Here is a 23929-nt window from a genome sequence, read left to right on the forward strand (position 1 = left end):
AGTCTTTTCGCGATCGTCAGAGTTCATCATAATTTGGTTGTAACCTGAGATGGAGTCTATGAAAGACAGAAGTTCGTTTCCTGCCGTTGCTTCTACCAATCGATCGATGTGTGGCAGGGGGAAACTATCTTTTGGACAGGCCTTGTTTAGGTCGGTAAAATCCACGCAAACTCGCCATTTTCCGTTTTTCTTTTTGACTACTATGGGGTTGGCTAGCCAGTCTGGATACCTCACTTCCGTTATTGACCCGATTTTAAGCAATTTTTCGACCTCGTCGTTGACCGCAGAAGCTCGTTCAGGTCCTAGCTTTCGCCTTTTTTGTTTGACGGGGTTTGAAAGTCGGATCGATATTTAATTCGTGACACGCTATGTTAATGTCAATCCCCAGCATTCTTCCGCGGCCCATGCGAAAGTATTGAGGTTCTTTTTTAGACAGGTTACGAGCTTCGTCCTCAAAGGCTCCGATTTTGATGCATCATTCCGGAGATGCTTCGTCGAGACAGACTGTGACCACAGGTTCGCAAGTTGGTTCGCATTTTTCCTCTAGGGCCATGACGTTACGAGACTGCCAGAAGAGTTCAGCCGAATCTTGACTTCGCGAACCTTGGTCAGAGACCTTTTTCTCCGTTTTTCTAGGAGTGGTCTCGAGGTCTGGTCTTTTTCATTTTTGTTCTGCGGCGTAACACACCTGTGATACTCTTGGGTTTCCCCATATTACCTCGATTCTGTTAGGGGTTGGAAAGTTGAGGCAAAGATGGTACGTTTATGGGATGGCACGCATGGCGTTCAACCATGGTGTTCCCATGATAACGTTGTAAGATGCAGGACGGTCAACGACTAGAAACTCTTTGACTCTTGTCATGGTTCCAGCTTTGACTGCGATATTAATCGACCCGTAGGCCATGGTTGTTTCTCCCGAAAGTCCCAGTAGTGGGCTAGAGTATTTCACAATTTCGAATTGATCGATCCCCATTTTCTCGAGAGGATCTTTGAAGATGATATCGGCCGAACTTTCGGTGTCGATTAGAACCCTAGCGACGTCGATATCTCGGATCGTCAGTTCGATAACAAGGATATCGTTTCGAGGTTTGGCTCGATCGACCATTGCTCCCCCCTTGAACGAGATGACGTTCGCGCACGTTGAGTCTTGCATATCGTTCCTGATCGTTGAGTGGTTTTTGCGGGTTAGATTGATCCGTACCCCCCTCCTTCTAGCGCCAAACTGTGGAAACCGAAATTCGCACTGTCGATTTCTGTTTAAATAAGGAAACTAGGAAAACCCTAATTTCCTAGAGGTCCCGGATATCTGCTAATACCACACGCCAAGCAAACAGAACACGAAACGAAAATAGTAATGAAATAAGAAATCGAAAAAGAGAGCAAGATAGTTCTTATTCCGAATCTGCGTTTGAGCGTTTACAACAAGGTAAGTGCCTGGGTTACGAGAGCTGTCGGTGAGATTCCTAGTTCTAAAACCCTAAAACGGCAAAAACCTAATTGAGTCGCAGCTCGAATAACAAAAACGGAAAATTGCCTAAAATTGCTCTAAGTGCTAAGTTTGCTGTGAAAAGTCCTCCCCAATGCCTCTCGCCTAGGACTCCTTATATACTGGCTCCAAGGTCGGTTTATGCTTTTCCCCTTCTGCCCTTAAGCCGCCATAGCATAAAAATGGAGATATTCCATTTTTTCCGATCTTCGTAATTATCTTCAAAATTTCGTTTTTATCCGCAGAAACTTGACATTTATCTTTCTTTGCCAACCAAGCGTAAACCGTCATGCGGCTTACGGGATGTTGGTTAAGAAATCGTAAGTTGGGCTTCGAGTCATGTCTTAGGTCCCCTTGGGCCGTCTTCCGACTCGAAGCGTTTGTTACGGCTTCTTTCGATAAAGAACGAACTTTCCGCGGTTTTTACGGTAAAGTTTGATCGATAACTTAGAATGGCGGGGAATCGTGAAATGGGTTCGCTACGGTCTTCGGGAGATAGCATCGAAGGGTAGACGAGAACGCATGGACTAATGTCGTATCGATGTTTTGGAAGAGCTCGGTCGCTACGTAGCGACCGAACTTTGGTTCGAGCTCGGTCGCTACGTAGCGACCGAGCTACGGCTCGAGCTCGGTCGCTACGTAGCGACCGAGCTTTGGCTCGAGCTCGTTCGCTACGTAGCGACCGAGCTTTGGCTCGAGCCCGGTCGCTACGTAGCGACCGTGCTCCTGCTCGAGCTCGGTCGCTACGTAGTGACCGAGCTTATTGGCTCGAGCTCGGTCTCTACGTAGCGACAGAGCGGAACATGTGTTCGGTTGCTGCGTAGCGACCCTCTTCGAGCTCTTGTCCGATGACTCGTGTTTCTTCCGCAAAGCTTTTCGTAAAGAAGAATCTATTTCGAAGAAGTATTTGTCGAAGAAGGTTTCTACGTTTTCTTATTCGGGTATTTTGACGTTAACTTCGTTGCAACCGTTTTCGACCCCAACAGTTAGCCCCCCAGCTCGTTAGTGTCGAGACTCTTGCGGGCGGTTTGACGATTTCGGCGAAGTTAGGCGTATCGAACGAAGTTTACTTCAAACTCCACGGAAGAGAATTCTCGAGAAAATGTTTATCAAAAAATATAAAATTCCGAGCCCATACTTCTATTAGTAGTGAGCTCTTGTCATTCATTTGCTCCACACCTTCCCTTCTTCAAACCTTCAAAAACTCTCTAGCTCCAAATCTCTTGTTTTTAACATGTCTTCTTCCCATGGTGACAAACGAAGTTCCGATGTGGAGATGGGCGAGGCTACATCTCCGGCGCTGATTCCGACTTCTCCGGTCGAAGCGCCGACTTGCGTTGCCGATCATCTCTCCTTTCGAGAGAAATTAGTTCGTCGCCAAGCCGAGAAAGAACAGGTTCGAGCTGGCGCCGAGTTAACGTCCTCTTCTGCACTGGCCGTTGCTCGGGTCATGGGACCGAGGGCGTAACTCCGCGAGATACGGGAACTCTCGCAGGCTCGGTCATTTCGGATGCTTCGGCTTTACCTGCTGGATCATCCACGACTCCGATTCTCATCGAAGATAAGGAGAGGGCTGCTGACTCTATGCCACTTCCTCCGGCCAGGTAGGAGATCATTCTAGCGCTGCACGCTCCTAGTGTTGTTCCGGTTACTCAGCCTAAGGGCCGGAAGAGGAAGTTTACCAAGGGCGGTGACGGGGAATCTTCGCAACAAGGAGGCTCGAGCATAGCGTCGGGGCTTCGCGGAAAGGTTTGTCGCTCACTTACTTTCTTGATTGTTATATATTTTTATAAAAGACAAAGAATCCCTCACTTTCTTCTCGTTTCGCAGTTCGTGTCGTTGATCGACGGGATGATCAGCGAGTGCGGTTCTGAGACCAGTCGTCTTGCCGGGGAGTTGTTGGAACTTCTGGGTAGATGGTCCAAAACAGAGGCCATGCTGACGTCTGTCAAGGATTCTCACTCCGTGAAAGTGTCGAAACTTGAGGTCGCGATAGGGGAGCTCGAGAGGGACTTCGGGAAGACGACAAGTTCATTTCTTAAGGAGAAGAAAGCCAGGAAGGCCAAATATTCGGAGGTGCGTCGTCTTCAGCGTCAGATCGAGGGCGATGCAGTATTAGTGAGCCGCGGGATTCGAGAGGCCAAGGACGCTCTTCGTTCTGAGTTCCAAGCTTGCTTGGCGAAGATCTCCGCCTTTCTGGGCTCTCTCGAATGCATTCGGAACAGGGATTTAGCCTTGGCGACGATCGAGGGCGGGATGGCCGTGGTTCAATCGTTCCAAAGTGAGACTCCTCCGACCTTAGAGGCCAAAGAGGCCCGACTGTCCAGCTGCAAGGGAGAGTTGGCAGTCGTGGATGGAGATTTCGATCTCATCCTTGCTGACCTGAAATCCGCGTGCTTCTTTCCGACGTATTCAGAAGGCCCGGAGGGGAAGGATCCGGTACTCGGAGGTGATGCGGCTCCAGGTTATGAAGCGATGGGTGAAGAGGGAGCGTGAGCTCTGAGGATGACTTTGGTTAGATCTCTTGTGGGAGATTTTTTTATGTTTGATGTTTCGGCCTTAAATGGCCTATTTCGTGTTTCGGGACTGGCCGTATGTGGCTTTGAATCCCCGCCGCTCTGCGGCTTTTTATGACAAGATGGTCAAGTTTCATTTTTCATAAGCTTATGTATGGCGTGGAAGATGGGTGATGAGTTGTCGTCTCATATCCTTTTTCGATGTGAAATGTTTTGTTCAAAATCTGTTTCGAGAGTTTTTCCGCGAGATATCGACTTTGCGGGATATCTGAAGATGTCGAATATAAACATAGAGGCATGGTTTTGGGATCTCGTATCTTTTGGATATCATGCCTTGAGATGTTAGAGACCAGTGCGCTGGGTTTAGGGCAAGACCTAGGCGAGTTCATATCTCCCTACTTTGGCGAGTTCATATCCAAAATCATGTTGAGTGATCCTTGTCCGAATCTAGGACGTATCAAAGTGGTATCAGAGCCAGTAGTATCAGATCTTAACTTTGAGAGGGAATGATGCACCTCAGTCCATGGATCATGCCAGACTTGACTTGGATCGTGAGGTTTCCCAAAATGATTGAGACTTCTCTCTCTTGGTCCGTTTGGCACGAACCGGCTGTTCCAATGATCGAGCCAATGGACTAACCCTCATGTCTGACTCTCTCTTGGACTTCTATCATTCAGATTTCTCTAAGGTACGAATCATCCAACTATCTGAAGACTTAGGCCGCATCAGTACACTGCTTGATCAGGCCACGGACTGTCCAGACCGTCCCGCATTCATCCACCTCCTTACCGCGGTGACTTCAACTTGATCGAATGAATCTAAGCAGAAGTTGAACAAAAGGCATGCCCTAGATTCGGACAAGGATCACTCAACAGGATTTTGGATATGAACTCGCCAAAATAGGGAGATCTGATGGTTTGATAGGCGACACACAAGGTTGCGGAAAGGCCTTATGATACTACCGGCTTCGATTGTGGTTTGGAATGTGACGTCTAGACCAACAAGGAAAGATTTGTTTACTTGGAGAATCACTCGACAAGAAACAAGAACTGTTCTAAGCAAAGAACAAAGAGATAAACTCATAAACTTTCAGAAAAGTGAAACCATTGACCGTGCTAATCAGCCTGAGATTTGGAGATGCATGTACTCAAGGAAAATGGCATCAAAACTCAAAGGAAGATTCTTTCCAAAATTTTCCTGCACTAAATTTTACATGTTCTTTAGATTCTTTTTGCCTGATTCATTTCCTTTTGATACATGTAAAATGGATTTGAGGTCAAATCCTTTTGAAGAGAGAGGGAATGATGCGCCTCAGTCCATGGATCAGTACATGGAACCAAACCAGAATGGAGATCAGACCGTTCAGAACAGCTCAGCCGAGGTTCGCCTACCTAGCCGTACCGCCCAGGACGATCGAGCCGTGTACCGCCTCGACCCACTTTTATCCGGAATGAAGCTTCGTCCATGTCGACGTCCTGAAGACCGATCTGACCGAACCGGTACGCGTCCTTCCCAACCATCTCGACAAGCCAGAGTTAACAGCCGAGCCAGACTTGACATGGATCATGCCAGACTTGACATGGATCATGCCAGACTTGATGAGGATCATGTCATACATGACTTGGATCAGCCAGACTTGACTTGGATCGTGAAATTTCCCAAAATGATCGAGACTTCTCTCTCTTGGTCCGTTTGGCACGAACTGACTGTTCCAATGATCGAGCCAATGGACTAACCCTCATGTCCGACTCCCTCTTGGACTTCTATCATTCAGATTTCTCTAAGGCAAGAATCATCCAACTATCTGAAGACTTAGGCCGCATCAGTACACTGCTTGATCAGGCCACAGACTGTCCAGACCGTCCCGCGTTCGTCCAGCTCCTTACCGCGGCGACTTCAACTTGATCGAATGAATCTAGACATCAGCCGAAGAGTCACATCGACCAGATCTGAAGCCGAAGAGTTTCTTGACTGACCTTCCACATTCTCAGTCAATTTTGTTATTTCCTAAGTGTTTTTATTAATGTCTTTCATTTACCACAAGTACTATAAATATGTAAACTCTTCTTCATTATCAATCAATCAATTTCTCCCTTAAAGTTTATGAGTTTATCTTTTTGTTCTTTGCTTAGAACAGTTCTTGTTTCTTGTCGAGTGATTCTCCAAGTAAACAAATCTTCCCTTGTTGGTCTTGACGTCACATTCCAAACCCCAATCGAAGCCGGTAGTATCATAAGGCCCTTCCGCAACCTTGTGTGTCGCCTATCAAACCATCAGATCTCCCTAATTTGGCGAGTTCATATCCAAAATCCTGTTGAGTGATCCTTGTCCGAATCTAAGACGTATCAAAGTGGTATCAGAGCAACCTTGGAGAAGTTTTGTTGTCCAAACCGGCTACCTTGGAGATGCCAGCGATAGGGGTTCAGTCGAAAATGGATATCTCAACATTCAGAAGGTCTTTTGTCATGAATCCAATTTCCCTCTAAAACCAACTCACCAAGGATTCACTGAGGCTTGGAATCACTTGAAAAACTTCACGGAGGAAGGATTTATGAATTTTTCAAACCAGAGGTTCTCCAGCCCATCTATCCGCGAGTACCAGACTTCTAAAGGAGATTCAGGCTCAAGAAAGAAGCGGCCTGAGCCAAAACCGATCCTCCATGAACCAAAGGATAAGCATGATCATTTCCCAAGGAGAGCAAGCAATGATGAACGCCAAAAGACTTGGAATTACTTGATGAAAACGACTTCAAAACTCCAAGGAAGTTTCTGTCCAATCTTTTTATTCACTGAATTTCCCTTGAATTTTTCTTTTGTATCTGATTTCTTTCCTTTTTGTTATAGGTACAATGGATTTGAGGACAAATCCTTTTGAAGAGGGAGAGTATGATGTGCCCCAGTCCACGGACCAGTCCAAGGAATCAGACCAGCATGAAGTTCAAGACGTTCTGAACATTTTATCCGAGGTTCATATTTTCACCATACTGGCCAGACTGACCGGACAGTGTACTGGACCGTCCCACATGCATCCGGAATGGAGCTTTGGCTGGAACCATGGCCAGATGACCGATTTTACCGTACTGGACTTTGTCTTCCTAGTCCTGTTTTGCATTTTAAGATCAACGGCCAAGCCATATTCGAATTCGAACGAGTGGATTTCGAGTTAGTTCATGCCACTTCATTTCTGGCTAGTTTGGACTGTACTGGCCGCATACTGACCCTGTCCGCAGGACATGCTGAAGATTCATTGAACCTGGATAGTGGAATTTGAAGGGTTCAACTGCAGTCAATGTTATTTTTCGTGCCTTGACCAGATATGGTTAAGTTTGCATTTTCTATGTCTCTTTTTCCCACATTTTCATTAAGTCTTTTGACTAGAAAACTCTATATAATGTAATCCCATTTCTGAATAATGATAATTTCGTTTTTCCTTTTTCTTTTGAGTGTATTCTCTCTGTTCCTTGTCAAGAACATTTCTTAGTTTCTTTGGTGTGGTTAGCTCCAAACAAACGCCTCTTTCTTGTCTGAGTTTGCTTCCTTGTCGGACATGTGAGTCATATCAGGCGACAATAAAGCACCCTGGTAGTATCATTGGGCCATCCGCAACCCTTTGTGTCACCATTCATTCCATCAGTTCTCCTTCCTCACGGATCGAGTCCATATCTTTCCTTACCGGTTGAGTGTTCTTTCCTTAGGGCACATAAAGTGGTATCAGAGCCACTCAACCGGTACTATCTATCCATCTTTCTCATCTTCCATTTCTAAACACTTCTTCTTCATCTTTCTATCTCAAATCCGGGCCACTATCTTACCTATCGCCATTCTTCTATAAAAAAAAAAAAGAAAAAAAAGAAAAGAAAAGAAAAAAGAAAAGAAAAGAAAAAAAGAAGATCTATCAAAAAAAAAGAGAGAAGAAAAAAAAAAGTTTGATTTATTTAGCTAGGTGGTGGAAGAGAAATCCTGCTGGCTGAGGAGAAATTCAGCCTTGGAGTGGTTAATACGGATTTCAAAACCAATTCTCTTATCTTTCTATCTTGTGTTCATCTCTTGCTTGCTTGGAGAAATCCATTGGGTTATTTGATTTGTTCTCTTAGAACTTTGAGAGGAGACTCTTGAGTGACCACTAAAATCTGAGAGAAACACTTGTCTGGGTGAGATCAAACACTTGAGAGTGTGAGGATTATTTTTATATGTTAACGTTTTGTGTTGAGAATTTTCAGGTTAAGATGTTTGAAGCTGGTCAAAGAAGGTTTTTCAGTCAGTTTGAAGTCCGAGAGTTTTGTGACAACCTTGTGGAGGGTGTGGTGAAAGCCCTCAAGGACGTCAGTAAGATCCAAAAGAAGAGCACAACCACACGTGCACCTGTAGCTAAGCCATCCTTATTTATCAATGAAAAACCCAAAGGTAAATCGGAAAACAACCTTGAAGATCTAAAAGATTTTTCAGATTCTTTACCAATTTTTGATGAGTATGATGAAGAGCTGATTGCAAGTTTGATGATTTGTGAGGATAATTGTGATCTTCCTTTTCTAGAACCTGATTTTATGTTTGATAAAGAACAGAATATTTCAGAACTAATCTTTTTGCAACCGGAGCATCCGAGTAGTCTTGTTCTATTTTCACAGGATTTTGAAGAAAAGCCACTCGACTACCCACATCAAGGACTGCTTCTTAGCACCAGGAGACCCATGGACGTTGATCTATATCCCATCTTTGATGAGGAAGATGATCACTTGGACGAACTTGGTCCAACCTTCGATGAGAAAGCACTAAGCATCACACCCATCATCATGGAGAACCAACTTTGCTTTGATCCCGGCACAACTCCTACACCTTTGTCCAAAGAGCACTGTAAGGAACTTTGTATCATCAGTTATGTGCCTGATATGTTTGATAAAGTCAGTTCCAATGACATAAAATGTTCTGGTCTTGATCATCTTGAAAAGTCGTTTAAGCTTGATTTAGTTTTCTGCTCTAGAAAATCGTTTGATTCATTTGTCTTCAAAGAAAATAGCTTTAGTCTGAGTTCTTATGGACATGAACTGATCACTGGAATTTTGATTGCATCCTCATATGCTTTGGACGATTTTAAGGTTAGCACATTGCTGGAACAAAATTCACATAAAGCTGAAACCAATTTTTGTGGTGATTCTGTTTTGAAACCTGTCCATTCTTATTCTGAATCTGATCTTGAACTAAACCTTTTGTGTTCTGAATCTGATCAAGTTAGACACGTTTTGGAAATGTTCTATGGTAGTTCATGCCTTGAAAAAATTCTGATTTACAACACCTTCTTTGATAAACATGATGAGCCTTGGATAAGAAATTCTCAGTTTGAACTTAATATTTTGGGTTCTAAATCTGAGAAACTTGTGCATGTTTTGAGATTGTTCTTTAGGAACTATACAATCACGTGCCTTGAAACCCTTTTGGTCATTAATTCTTATTTTGATGTGAATTTTGAAAGACTGAAAAATGTGCTACTTGTCTTTCGGAAAGAGATTTTGATTTCTGATTTGAACAAGTACATGTCTTGCACATATGATCCTGGTATTTTAATGTTTGATTTAAGTGTCCAGGGTAAACATCTTCAGCCTCAGAAAAGTGAAAGCATTGACCGTGCTCATCAGCCTGAGATTTGGAGATGCATGTACTTTCAAGGAAAATGGCATCAAAACTCAAAGGAAGTTTCTTTCCAAAATTTTTCTGTACTAAATTTTACATGTTCTTTAGATTCTTTTTGCCTGATTCATTTCCTTTTGATACAGGTAAAATGGATTTGAGGTCAAATACTTTTGAAGAGAGAGGAAATGATGCGCCTCAGTCCATGGATCAGTACATGGAACCAAACCAGAATGGAGATCAGACCGTTCAGAACAGCTCGGCCGAGGTTCGCCTTCCTAGCTGTACCGCACCGGACGATCGAGCCGTGTACCGCCTCGACCCACTTACATCCGTAATGAAGCTTCGACCAAGTCCACGTCCTGAAGACCGATCTGACCGAACCAGTACGCATCCTTCCCAACCATCTCGACAAGCCAGAGTTAACAGCCGAGCCAGACTTGACTTGGATCATGCCAGACTTGACATGGATCATGCCAGACTTGACGTGGATCATGCCAGACTTGATGAGGATCATGCCAGACATGACTTGGATCATGCCAGACTTGACTTGGATCATGCCAGACTTGACTTGGATCGTGAGGTTTCCCAAAATGATCGAGACTTCTCTCTCTTGGTCCGTTTGGCACGAACCGACTGTTCCAATGATCGAGCCAATGGACTAACCCTCATGTCCGACTCCCTCTTGGACTTCTATCATTCAGATTTCTCTAAGGCAAGAATCATCCAACTATCTGAAGACTTAGGCCGCATCAGTACACTGCTTGATCAGGCCACAGACTGTCCAGACCGTCCCGCGTTCGTCCAGCTCCTTACCGCGGCGACTTCAACTTGATCGAATGAATCTAGACATCAGCCGAAGAGTCACATCGACCAGATCTGAAGCCGAAGAGTTTTTTGACTGACCTTCCACATTCTCAGTCAATTTTGTTATTTCCTAAGTGTTTTTATTAATGTCTTTCATTTGCCACAAGTACTATAAATATGTAAACTCTTCTTCATTATCAGGAATCGATTTTCCCCTTAAAGTTTATGAGTTTTTCTCTTTGTGCTTCGCTTAGAACAATCTTGTTTCTTGTCGAGTGATTCTCCAAGTAAACAAATCTTTCCTTGTTGGTCTTGACGTCACATTCCAAACTACAATCGAAGCCGGTAGTATCATAAGGCATTTCCGCAACCTTGTGTGTCGCCTATCAAACCATCAGATCTCCCTACTTTGGCGAGTTCATATCCAAAATCCTGTTGAGTGATCCTTGTCCGAATTTAGGACATATCATACTCTCTGGTGTACACTCTCCGGTGTACATGCTCCGGTTTACACGCTCCAGTTTACACGCTCCGGTAGATCCGGTGTATATGCTCCGGTGTACACGCTCCGGTGTATATGCTCTGGTGTACGGTAATCACTAGCCAAGTTTGGAAGCTCAGCCATCCGTGCAATCACAACCATTCTCAAGAACTTGAAAACATAGAGGCGGACATTAACTCACCTTTAACACAGGAAACTACTTAAGAGTTTGATTATAAATTTATTTAGGAAACACAGTACAAAATTAATAAAATGGTCAGGTATTGTCTAGCTCTATAACTTTATCTTGGTTTTTATATGAATAAATGATATTTGAACAAAGAGTATCGACATCTTGTATTTTTGTTTTAGGAGGCTTTGGTTGTAATGGGAAATATATTTTACAGTCTCCATTGTTACAGAGTAGCTATGAAAACTATAAGATGAACATGAGCCATTCAAGGAGCATTTTTCGTATTTTACATTCTACACTGCTAAAGAAAAGCTATTCAAACTATAAGGTAAAATTAATAATCGAAGGAGCTTTTTCATATTTTAAGACAAAAGTAAAGAAAGAATGAAGTGTATATTGTATCTTATTTTCATGCATCAAATGGTGTTGCCAATATAACTTATCTTAAGAGAATGAGGAGAGAGAGACTAAAGGTAAAAGACAATGTGAATAATCCATGTAGAATCGGGATTAATTTGATGTTGTTTTTATATGAATAAATAAATAAAATTGTATAGAATCGATTGTAGTCTAGTGGTTCTGGAGCATAGTGTGTAACTAGAGGACCCCGTTTTTGAGTCAAGAGAGGGTGTGTTTTATTAACATTTTAAAATTTTCTTTAATGAATGCAAATTTACCAAAATATCTCCGCTGATTTTTCTTATATTTATGCCCATTTGTGATAGATTTAGAGAGAAAGTTATGATTTTGAGCTTCCCATTTTAAAATCGATTTTTTTGTGGAAGATCAGAGTTTTTGGATGAACAGAGGCAAAACGCAATGGTGTGTGTATTTTTATAACTATGATGTAAATTTTACATTTTTTAAGTATGATATTTAAAACTAATTACCAATAAACATGAAAACACATTGTTCGATGAAACTGAAACATAGTCGCAACTGCAATAAAACATACATACACAATTAAATCTTGTATATCATAATCATGTATCTCTTTTTTATTATTTAATTTGTTTAAAAAATAAAAATGGCAAATCTGTGAATATATGTGTTTTTTAGAACATTTCCAAAAAGATACTCTATTATGAAGTTTCCAAAACTCTATATTTGAAGTTTAAAAGTGTTTTTTTTTCTCCAAAAGCAAAACTTCAAATTTAACTTTAAAACTATTTGCATTTTACCTTATGGTCTTTACATTTGTCATAATTAATTTAAATTCATAAAAGTAATTTAAATTCATAAAAATTTGTAAATAACTAAGCACATATATAAAAATATTACAACAGTATTAACTAACAAAATGTTATATTAAAATATAAATTTTAAATAGAAATAACATAATCAATATTAAACTTTAAGAAAATACCATATTATTGAATAAAACTATTTTCGTAATGCATATATGATCAACTAGTGTATTTCTAAGTAAAAAATGACTCTTTATTCGTTTAATTTGTAGATCACAAACTAAAAATTGTTGAAATCAGGTGATCTTAAACTTGTAAATACATTAGATCTGAACAAAAAAGTAAAAGAGAAAAATAAATATTGCTAAAAGAATTAACTTCAAACAATGATATCAAAACTCAGTGAATACATTCGATCTGATAAAAAAGAATCGTAAGAAATAGACATCAAAACAACAACTATCTTCGGTTACACAAAATTTGTTTGGACAATATTTTGGAGATTATGGAGGTTCTGGATCAAATTTACATGACTAATAGTGTTGTAATATTTAAATTTGTGAAATAGTTATGTTTTCATGTAATTTTTTTTAAAAAAAATTTATTGTTAAGTTTCTTTTGTATTGTTGTTGTCTAAATCTAGTTTTAAAATATTTTAAATCTTATTTTATATTTTTATTTAATTTTATGTGTATAACATAAATTTATAAAAAAATAAAAATTTTATGAGATATGAGTTTTTTTAAGATTAATACGATAAAAGAGAAAATATTTAAGAATAATAAATGTGATGTGTAATTATAGGGACTAAAATGCAAATAAAAATATAAAACTTTAAATTTGAAGTTTTGAGAAGTGAAACTTCAAATATAGAGTTTCACTTTTCAAAACTTCAAAAAATTTCTTTTTAGAGAGCAAAAAATTTCATATTTGAAGTTATAGAGTGTTTTTTGGAGATGGTTCGAGGGACTGCTGAGACTTTTACAACAATTTTGCATTGGATCAAATACTGCTGCAATCCATTTCGCAAATAAAAACTTCCGTTGACCCAAAACCCAAATTGCATTGCCCACGACCCACAATCCAACTTTTTTCCTGCACAACGTGTCTCACACTTCCAAGAACATTTTCACACACTGAATATAATTTTTTAGTTTGGTTGCTTTGCTATTAGTATAAGTCGCTGTATAAAAAAAAAACAAAGGATCATGAAGAAGAAATGAACAACTTGCGTTTGGCAAAGTCAATAACCAACAAACATTCGCTAGTCGCTCTCTCATGAACATTATTTCTCAGCAGTTGAGGGAGGAAGAGCCAAACGCCCGTCACGCTCACAAACGCCATAACCGCTAGACCCGAAACAGCCCGGTGCGGTGGCGTCCACCGCAGTGTTCTCTTCACCACTATCTCTGAAGTAGTGGCAACACCTTGCAACACAAAGAAACAAGTTACCTCCCAAGTTGGAGGCAAACGGATTGCGTAAAAGTAGATCAACTCATGCATCAGTCCCGAGACAAGGAACGAGGCCATGACCCCGACCAACACAGCTATGTTTGCTCTGAAAAAGCGTGTGAAAAAACGCTGCACCGGAATGTGGACGGCTGAGCGTAGGACAGCTGAAACCATAAGGTTCCATCTGCGGCTCCAGAAGTCCTGTAGAGAGGTGGCTAGATAGGGCTCGTTGAAAACCGGCTCAATGTCACAGCCGAGAAGAGTAGATACAACTGCCCCGACAAACACCAGAACAAGTTCCACCTCAAGGTAAATATGGAGACAATATAGAGCCAAAACAACAAACCGAGGCAAAACGTCCTTGTATTCATAGACATGTAACAAGACGCCAAAGACCAAAACCTTGACAGCAAAAACCCATTCAGGCATAGGTTCATTCTTACGATTCGTGATCGCATTTGGAGATGCTTTCTGTCTGACTTTGATGGGGAAACAAGCAAAGCAGAAGAAGCGGCATATATTTGAGGGAAGTGGACATAAAGGTCCTTGATCAAAAGCGAAGAGAAGAAGATTGAAATTTGCGAGCCATGAGAGGAAAAGAGTTGAACTGCCGCTAAAGTGCAAAGAAGAGAGGAACAGAGGAAGAACAAGAAACAGAATGCAGACTGGAAGAATGGAAAGGAGACGAAGAATACCCTTGGAGATTCTAGATGATATGAAATAACAATAAGAGATGGAGAACAAGGCATAGATCCATACCTTGCTTAAGTTTCTCAACTCTTCTTCCATTTCTTAGATCTGTCCTTTGCTAATTCTGGTGAAACCGTCGGATTTTGACGTGGTCCATGATTGAAGTATCACCACAAGATATGACATAAAGTTTAAATACGTTTGGTATCTTTCCTTTTTTTATTATATTATTATGGGAACAAAACTTAGGTCCAGTTAACCTTTAAATTCATCTCCACTCTTATTACCAATAAAAATACCACATAAATTAATAATAAAATATATATTTTTTTTAAATCTAAAATAATTCAAAAAAAATAATGACGCTACCGCCAATAACAAAACCCTAAATCTTAAATTCTAAACCTTAAACCTTAAATCTAAACCCTAAACCCTAAATTCTAAACCCAAACTCTAAACCCTAAACCCAAACCCTATATCTTAAACCTAAACCCTAAACCCAAACCGTAAACTCTAAACCCAAACCTTACACATTAAACTCAAATTCTTGATCCTAAACCCAAACCTAGATTCTAAACCCAAATCTTAAACCCTAAAGAAACAACATAAACATTAACCCAAACCTTTAGGATATAGGATTTGGGTTCAGGGTTTACGATTTGAGTTTAGGGTGTAGGGATTAAGTTTGGATATATGGTTTGAGTTTAGAGTCTATGATTTGGGTTGAGGATATAGGGTTTGAGTTTAGGGTATACGGTTTGGGTTTAGGGTTTAGGATTTGGGTTTAGGATTTGGGTTTAGGATATATGGTTTGGGTTTAGGGTTTACGGTTTGGGTTTAGGGTTTAGGATTTGGGTTTAGAGTATAGATTTAAAGTTTAGGGTTTAATTAGTGGCGTTGGTATCATTAAAATTGGCGTTATTATTTTTTTTCAGTTATTTCAGATTTTTTTAAAATAGAATTAATCTATTTTATTATTAATCTAGGTGGCATTTTGATTGGTAATAAGAGAAGAAGTGAATTTAAAAGTTCACCCTAGGGGTGAACCTAAGTCTTGTTCTTATTATGGAACTAATGCTGGGATGGGACAAAGGGAGTCAAAAAAAATCTAGAAAAGACCTTCTCTATTTTTAATTAAAAAATAAATTAAAAATAAATAGAAATTAGGAAGAAAAATAAGACCTAAAGACTTAAATATATTTACTAACTTCTGCCGTTACTATCCTACTTAGATTTGACCCGGACCCAGACCCAAAAACCTATCCAACTTTAACCCTAATCTTCTTTTTCTTCCTTCTTTTTTCTTCTCCATTAATATTTTTTCACCTTGAAGCAAAATCAAAAAAATTCTTCAACCATCCACCAAATTTCTCTTTCTTATCCCAAATCGATCAATCCAGAGTCATATTTAATCAATTTTATCTTATCTAGAAGCAAATTTCATGTTTTACATACGAGATTCAAAATAAAAAAAACGCAGAGTATTACTAATACAACTAGTACAGCTCCAACTAATACAACTAGTACAACTCAAATTAGTATAACTAGTATAACTACCACGAGTGTAACTAGTATAAATAGATTGAGTATAACCATTATAATTGATACAAGTAAAACATGTATAACTAGTACAACTTTGCAATTAATATCGTGATTTTACTTTTTGTTTTCAGAGTATGAAGACGATAGAAACGAGGATGATGTAGAACCAATAAGATATGTTCGTCTAATCTTCCCCGGCTTGTATGTATCAAATACATAAATAGGTTAATTTAATAGTATTTTATTTGGATAGTGATTTGTTTACAAGTTGTACTAGTTATACTAGTTGTACTATTTTCGGAAAAAAAATCATCTTCAATTTTTTGCTCTCAAGGCCAAAAAGATAGATGGGGCACCATAAAAGTATCCATCCATAGTTCCAAAAAACTCGAGTCACCTGGAAAAAAAAAAGGAGGGAGTATCTGCGATGAGTAAGAGTGACTGACTCACTGACGATTAAAAAAAAGAAGGACTCCACTGTGAGGAAGAGGGATGCCGCAACGAAGAAGAAGAAATATGCAATGATGAAGAAGAGAGATGCGACAAAGAAGAATGAAGTTGTGGCGAAGAAGAGTGAAGTCGTGACAAATAAAATAGATGAAATTTTGTCATCATATACCAACTAGGATATTTGTTTGTTTATTTCATATGTGAAACATGATTTACTAGTCGTGTTAATTATATTAGCTACATATTATACATAAATTATAACATTTATGCATATTTAAAACAATACTAAATAAAATAACAAGTAGTTGTACCAGTTTTCTAGTTATACCGACTATACATAGTTGTACTAGTTTTTGAGTTGTACCATTTCGTGCATAGTTGTACATTGACAGTGAAATCGAAAAATATTAGTTGTACCACATAATAAATACATTTACCTTAGTTGTACTACTTATTTATGTTTACATACCTTTGCTCGGTTACAATAAATCATCAATTTCGTAAAAATACATTTCATGAATCTTTTTGAAAAATTAAGTGGATAAACAAGTTAACAAACCTTAAACGTATAAGGTAGATCATGTAAATTTATGGAGTTGTGTAATAATTTTTTTAAAAAAATTCCAAAACTTCAAATAAATTTAGAGAAACTTCTGAGTACATACCAATTAGGATATTTGAATGTTTTTCTTATATGAAATACCAAATTGGTTTTGTCATTTTCTGAAATGTGAAAGTTATACTAGTTGTACCAGTAATACTGGTTGTGCCAATATTTTACATCATATGTTTGTAAAATTATGTTCGATGTTTGTTTATCATAATAATATGGCTAATATAGTTAACAAACCTTAAAAGTATAAAGTGCATAATGTAGTAATTTAACAACAATCGGAAAATTTTAAATAAAATAGAAGATGTTTTTCATCATTTACAAATTATGATATTTGCTTGTTTATTTTATGTGTAAAACAAGATTTATTAGTCGTGTCTAGTAACTACATATTATACATAAATTATAACATTTATATACCAGTTATACAATTTCTTAACATGTTTAGTTGTACGAGTAATACTAGTTATACTCAGTCGAATGAAAGAAGGAGATAAGGAAGATGTGTGGCTGTGAATTGTTCACGTGGTTTAGATTAAAAAAAGGAGGGAGAAGGAAAAAAAAACGTAAATTCGATGGCCAAGATTAAAACAAAGAGATAATATCTGATTGCTAAGGTTGAACCATCATTAATGGCAAAATCGTCATTTACACAGCCCTTGTCCTATGTAGATTTATTTAGGTGGTTGAAATTTTTTTTTCATCTATTTGTCCCATTTCAGATTAAAGTCCTATTATTATTAAGCAGCCGAAAGGGGTACACGCCAACACTTGAGAGTAAAACCATGTACAATGAGGCTATTGAAAGATTATTTTCAACTATTGAAAAAGATAAATTCAAAACAATGGAGATGTTGAATTCCGAATGGGATTCAATGGGTTGAATTTTGGGAAATTGCCCTATTTCCACATTCATATTACTACTTTCCGGCTTTAATTGATGACCATTTATTGAATGGAATAAATAGAAAAAACGTTGAACAAAAATTCATTTGAAGAAATGAATTGAAAAAAAAATTGAAAGAAGAGGAACAAACGTTCCATACCAAAATTAGAGGAGGCAAATATTTCTTCTTTAGTTCAATTTATATGAGGAAAAATGAGGATTGAAATGGGACACACATATTATTAATTTGACAAAAAAATTAAGTTAACAGGTATCATTTCAGAAGAATAACAAATTCATCATATTTTTTCCCCTAAAACATGGTCACCAATTAGAGCTTACATGTTTACACTAATCACTTTTAACCTCGTTTTTAATGAAGGATAAAAGACACTTATACCCCTATGGTTAACTAATATAGACTTATGGTTTAGAGTTGGGGTGGGTAGAGTTTTTGGAATGTGAAATTTATAAATTTTCTAAAAAATATATAAATAAATACTTAAAAAAATATATATTTTTTTAAAAAATAGTTTCAAACATAATTTTCGATTTTCAAAAAGAAATTTTGAAAAATAATTAAGAAAAAAATTTCAAAAACAAAATTCAAAAAAAAAAAATATAAAAAGTTCGAATTTGAAAAAGTATAATTCGAAAACGTAAATATTTTTTTTTACTTTTTATTTATTTAAATAATAATTTATTATATATAGAGAGAACAAAGGGTATAAGAGTCTTTTGTCACTTAATGAATAATCAAAAAGTGGAGCTCATTTTTGACATATGTTTTTTTTTTCTATTGGACAATGTATATTTTTGAATTTGTTTCTTATCTTAATTATTCAAGTATAATTATTTATAATTAAATTAATTTATAAATTTTTTTTTTATATATCAAAACTCATAATTTTTTCTACTCTATAAATAGAGACTTGGTTCATTTGATTTGAATACAATTTTTTCTTATAATTTTACTATAATTTTTGATAATTATATCCTTAAACTCTTGATTATATCCTTAACTATTTTAAGAAAAAAATTTCTAATGACTATTCTTATTTTCTATTTATGTTATTCGTAAAAGTATAATTAAAAGTTTTTTTTTATATTAAATTAATCTAATTGAGAATTTTAATTAATATAAAAAAGATGGGATATGATGTTGAGTTTTATTAAACAAAACTGTTGTAGGATATAAAAAATGGGTGGATGTTGAATTATTAGGTGGAAGAAAGAAAAGATGATGTGGAGTGTAAAAAGTAAAAAAAAAGGTGTTGAATCTTTTACACCAATGTATATAGTCTAATGAGAATATTGCCGACATAGGGTAAACAGATGACACTCTCCTCTATGGGTGTGTCAAAAGCACATAATCTTAAATATTTTTCTTAAATTTCCTCAGGATTCAGAGCCCTAGAATTTTTTAAAGAATGCAATATATTTATTTCAATATCCCCTAAACATTATTTAAAAAATGATTTTGCAACATGTTGTTTCTACAATCATTTTCATAAAAAATGTGACATAACTAATAAAAATTGATGATATGTCTTATGTCTAAAGATGACATAGAAAATTACTTTTAATATTGCTTTTTATTTTTGGAATGTTTTTAAGAATATGATAATAACTCTTACATTTCATTTAATGTTGATTTATAATTTTAGTAAAATTTTTAGAATAAGGTAATAACTCAAATATGACATTACAAATTCTGAAATATTTCTTAGTTCTGTTTTATAATTATAAAATTTTAGTTACTAAAATTTTCTAACTTTATTTGTAATTTTTTTTTACATTTTAATCGTAAAATAATTAATTTCTTTTAGATATTTACAAATTGTATAAATACTGTTTAGTTTAAATTTTTATAATTGTACTGTTTTATATTAAAATTTATTAATTTTATGCAAGTTGATTTAATATGTTTAACCAAAGAATATATAAAAAATCTTTCTAATATTATAGTTTTAAAGAAAGATTTACATTAAAGGTCACTTTATGTTTTTATATTACACTAAGACACTTGCTAGGTAGTTTTGCACACTAACCGACACATATTGGCACACAAAATCTCCAACATACCCTTTTTATTCTTCAGTTTATTTATTCTTTATTTAATCTAGATATATCCTAACCAAGAAAAATAAAACACGTGTTTGGTTTGGAAACACAATGATTTTGTTTATGTTTCTTCTTCGTCTTCTTCTTCCTAATTATCATTTTCTGTAAATTAATATATGTTTCTCCAAATAATTTGTAGGAAGAACTTATTTTAAATCATTTGTCTATATTATTAGATCTATCTTGTGAGATATGTCTAGTTACTGGATCGATGAAAGCAGAGACATAGATGACGGTGGAGATGTAGATGAAGGTGCGGTGACATAGACGACACTGGCGTAGCGTCGACGATGGTGAAGGCGTATGCAATATCGACCATAGACAACGGAAAAGATGTAGATACCGTCGACAACAGAGACATAGACGACATAGAGCTGAGACTAGAGAAAAACAGAGAAAAGGTTTTGGTTTTGCAATAGTTTTGAACGTTTGGTAATGGCGGCCATAGACTCATGGAGGCATTTTTATTAACTTAGAGAACATGGATTATTCAGATTTTTTTGTACATGGTATCAATATTCGATGAAATGATATGGCGACGACTGGAACGTGAAATGAAAAAAAAAATTTTGCTTATTTTTTTCACTTGTGTGATTTTGAGTTAGCTACTTCGATTGCTACACCATATGTTGATATTTTTCCTATTTTTTCGTTCTTTTGTACATGTAGCTATGTGGTGTCAATCGATGTTAAAAACAACTTTTATTGTAAATGGTTTGTTGTAGTGGTTTCCAGGTGACATCAGAAAGTTGTGGAATGAGTGTAGATAAGCAGAGAGAGCTTGTTCATAAACTGCCATAGCAACCCATTGGATTGAGAGTACAACAACTTCACAATGTATATGTGGACACCAGCTTATGTGTACACCAACTTCACAATGTACATGTGTACATGTGATTATCACGGATAGTGTACATGTGGATATTGTTAACTGATGTGTTTAGGCCTCCTTACTTTGTTCTTAGTGATGTATGGGAATCGTTTGCAGAGTGGAGTGCTTACGACTGATTCTGATGCCTTAAGCTCACCTCAGCCAAGGTACCAATCAAGTGTTCAAGCTTATTTGTTCATCAAATACTTAAAACAATTTTGAAATGTCTACACGTCGATGTTCATAAACCGGTGTACATATGGGTGTTTGTGAACTAATGTACACGTTAATAGTGAAACATATGCCTGAGACACTCTTACAAAGGCTGTGAACAAGGATGATGCTACGTTGATTTTGGTTAACTGAACTCAACTGACTTTCTATGCTGGAATTGATTTTGCATTCTATGCTGAGAGTGCCTCATAGAATCTGGGAAGCTTTGAGGATACAACCAAGCCAATGCTGGTGAATGATTCTTGCGTAGAAACCAACCTTACATGATAGTGGAATTGTTTGTAAGATATTTTCTAAGAATGTTATAAACTTCATTGCAGCTTCACAAATTTGACTTCCCTTGTCACAATATCCTTGAAGCTGGTGAAAACTATAAGCAACAGCCATAATCTAAGGATGTTTTTTTGGTGTTTTGATAGAACATGTACTATGGAGTTTATATTCTTTTTGTATGCATGTAAATTTGAACGTACTGTTTTTTTATGATGGATGCAGAGTTACGGACAATGCGACATTTGATATTTTTTATACATGGCTTTCATAATCTAGAACAACCATAAGAATATTACCTCATTCCCACCAACTGAGACGTCCACATGGACAACTGAGACGTCCAAATGGACAATTTACTCAAGGCGTATACATGGACAACTTCACGAGGTGTACACATGAATAGCTTCTTTTCTATGACTCCATGCCAAGAATTATCCACATTCCGTTGCCCATCCATGAAAAAAACAAAATAGAATAACAAATAATTCAATGAAGACACATTGTTCAACCACATAGCGATAAAAAAGCTTTGGCCCGTCAACTCTACTTATCTTTTCTTTGTATTCAAATAACAGTCTTTGTTCTCATATTAGGCTGTAAACAGTGGAGCGTTCCGCATTAGGGGGAAGCAACCGCGGGAGCGGCGGTGGACGAAGCGGAAGCGAGAATGTTCTCTATTTTTATACTAAATATCTAGATATTGAGCAGATAAACCAAACATTTCTAACCAAACAATTTTATTATTGAAATCAACTTTATGATTGAAATTCAGCATTACGCAGCAGGAGAAATCAAATATATTAAATGTAATCTCACCTTGCCAAGTTGCTGTCAACTTAGTTCCAATCTCTTCGGATTTACATCATCTAGCTTCATCTGGGGCTGAGACGGAGATTGAGCAGGAAGTGGAGATACATCGGGTTTCTTAGCCACTTTCTCTTTGCCTTAATTTGTACCTATGGTTCCAGCTCATTTTATGATCTTTCTCTTGTGGTGATTCTTGTGGAGGATGAAGGTAGAGATGGAGAAGAATAAGATAGAGCCCAAAGATTATGAATCAGGGCTTTGATTCAAAAAAACCGACCATCGGAACATGAGAGAGGTGTATGCAAGCTTGGATTTTTTGTTTCTTTGTTTCAGTTCAGTTTAATTTGATCAAAAACCACTTTATCGACATAGAAAGAGAGAGAGAACAAGGTGATATGAAAGAAATAAAGAAGAAATCTTTTTTTTTAATAAAAAAGAACAAAAGAAATATTGTGCCTTTAAAATATTTAAAAACTAACCAAATCTTTTTCACACGTCACAAAAAGTGAATGTTGTTAGGGTTAGTTCTGTCATTTTACTTCTATAAACTACTTTAATAGTGGAATATGGCTTATTGTGTAATAAAAGACATGAAAGTGTCTATTTATGTAAATCACTCAATTTTAAATATATACATATCTATTCTTAAATACAATTTAAAATAAAAAAAATATTTTTATCTAAATTTTATGTCTAACTAAATCAAATTTAAATTAAAATATTGGTAAGAAAATATAAAATCTACAATATTAATAATTTTTTTGAAATATAATTTAATTTTTAAAAATCTATTTGATGTTATATTTGACGATTCGATGGTTTGCAGGACTTGAGGATAAGTGGTCGGACGAAAAGAGTGAAGAAACCGACTAAAGAAGAAAGAAAGAGGCTTTGTCACAAGCATCAAAGAAGAAGCAGTTATAAATCATTAAGTGTATGGTCCATAACCAATGACCAAGACAAGACCCAAGCCGTGGCCAAAAGAGGAGAGAGAGAAGCGGTCGTCCAAGGAGAGAGAGACGGTCGGTTTAGACCGTCTTAGTCTTAGGACGTTTTCCTTTTCTGTTTTAGATCTTTTCCTATTTCATGTTGTATTAGGTTTTGGATAATTTCTTTTTTCCTATACTTTGTAATCCTTATATAAGGAACCTCTATTGTTCATTAATAAAAAAAAACAGAGAAATATTCAGTCTCTAAACTCTCCAATTACAACACGTTATCAGCACGATAGACTCCAAAACCCTGAGACAAAACCTAACCTAAAATCCGTCACACATAAACCCTAAAACAGGCGCAACTTAAAATCGATCTATCTCTCAAACCCCATGGAACCAGACGACGAGCCACATATCAAATTGAAGCTCTTGACCAGACGAATCCATCAGCGCAAACCGTTCGTCGATCCGATCTCAGACGCGCCCACACTCGCCGAAACAATACTCGGCGCCGTCTTGGTCTTTTGGAACCCTAATTCCGGAAAAACCCCAAATTGTTCTTGCTTGCGTTCCGGCTTACAAACACCCGATCAGCTCCAGCCCTAAGGTGTTCCTGATCCTAGACGACCTCAGTTTCCAGTTCACATCACAACCAGCTTGAGTTTCCAATCAACCCACTCGCAAACTCAAGAAGAAGATGCGTCCGACGTCCTCGGCGCACATCCGCGATCAGACGCCAAACCATCCGATCCCGATCAGA

General features: G+C 37.2%; 1 protein-coding gene and 2 long non-coding RNA genes across 3 annotated transcripts; 1 reads left to right on the top strand and 2 right to left on the bottom strand.

Moving 5' to 3' along the window:
• Positions 1–13335: 13335 nt before the first annotated feature.
• LOC106356987 (probable long-chain-alcohol O-fatty-acyltransferase 1) lies at positions 13336–14818 on the bottom strand. The gene has a single exon (XM_013796684.3). The coding sequence runs from the start codon at positions 14531–14533 to the stop codon at positions 13499–13501; it is 1035 nt and encodes a 344-aa protein (XP_013652138.1). The 5' UTR covers positions 14534–14818; the 3' UTR covers positions 13336–13498.
• A 5825-nt stretch (positions 14819–20643) lies between these two features.
• On the bottom strand, positions 20644–21917 carry LOC111209785. The gene is made up of 2 exons (XR_002661194.2): positions 21724–21917; positions 20644–21412 (listed from the first exon to the last, which is right to left on the bottom strand). It is a non-coding gene; the product is annotated as an uncharacterized LOC111209785 (long non-coding RNA).
• LOC106426471 lies at positions 20767–21637 on the top strand. Its single transcript, XR_001285310.3, has 3 exons — positions 20767–21087; positions 21214–21385; positions 21475–21637. It is a non-coding gene; the product is annotated as an uncharacterized LOC106426471 (long non-coding RNA).
• Positions 21918–23929: the final 2012 nt, after the last annotated feature.

Source organism: Brassica napus, chromosome C9 (assembly GCF_020379485.1).
Source record: "Brassica napus cultivar Da-Ae chromosome C9, Da-Ae, whole genome shotgun sequence".
Taxonomy (NCBI): domain Eukaryota; kingdom Viridiplantae; phylum Streptophyta; class Magnoliopsida; order Brassicales; family Brassicaceae; genus Brassica; species Brassica napus.

Coding starts and splice junctions, on each gene's coding strand:
- LOC106356987 (XM_013796684.3), bottom strand. CDS start 14,533: ATGGAAGAAGAGTTGAGAAACTTAAGCAAGGTATGGATCTATGCCTTG.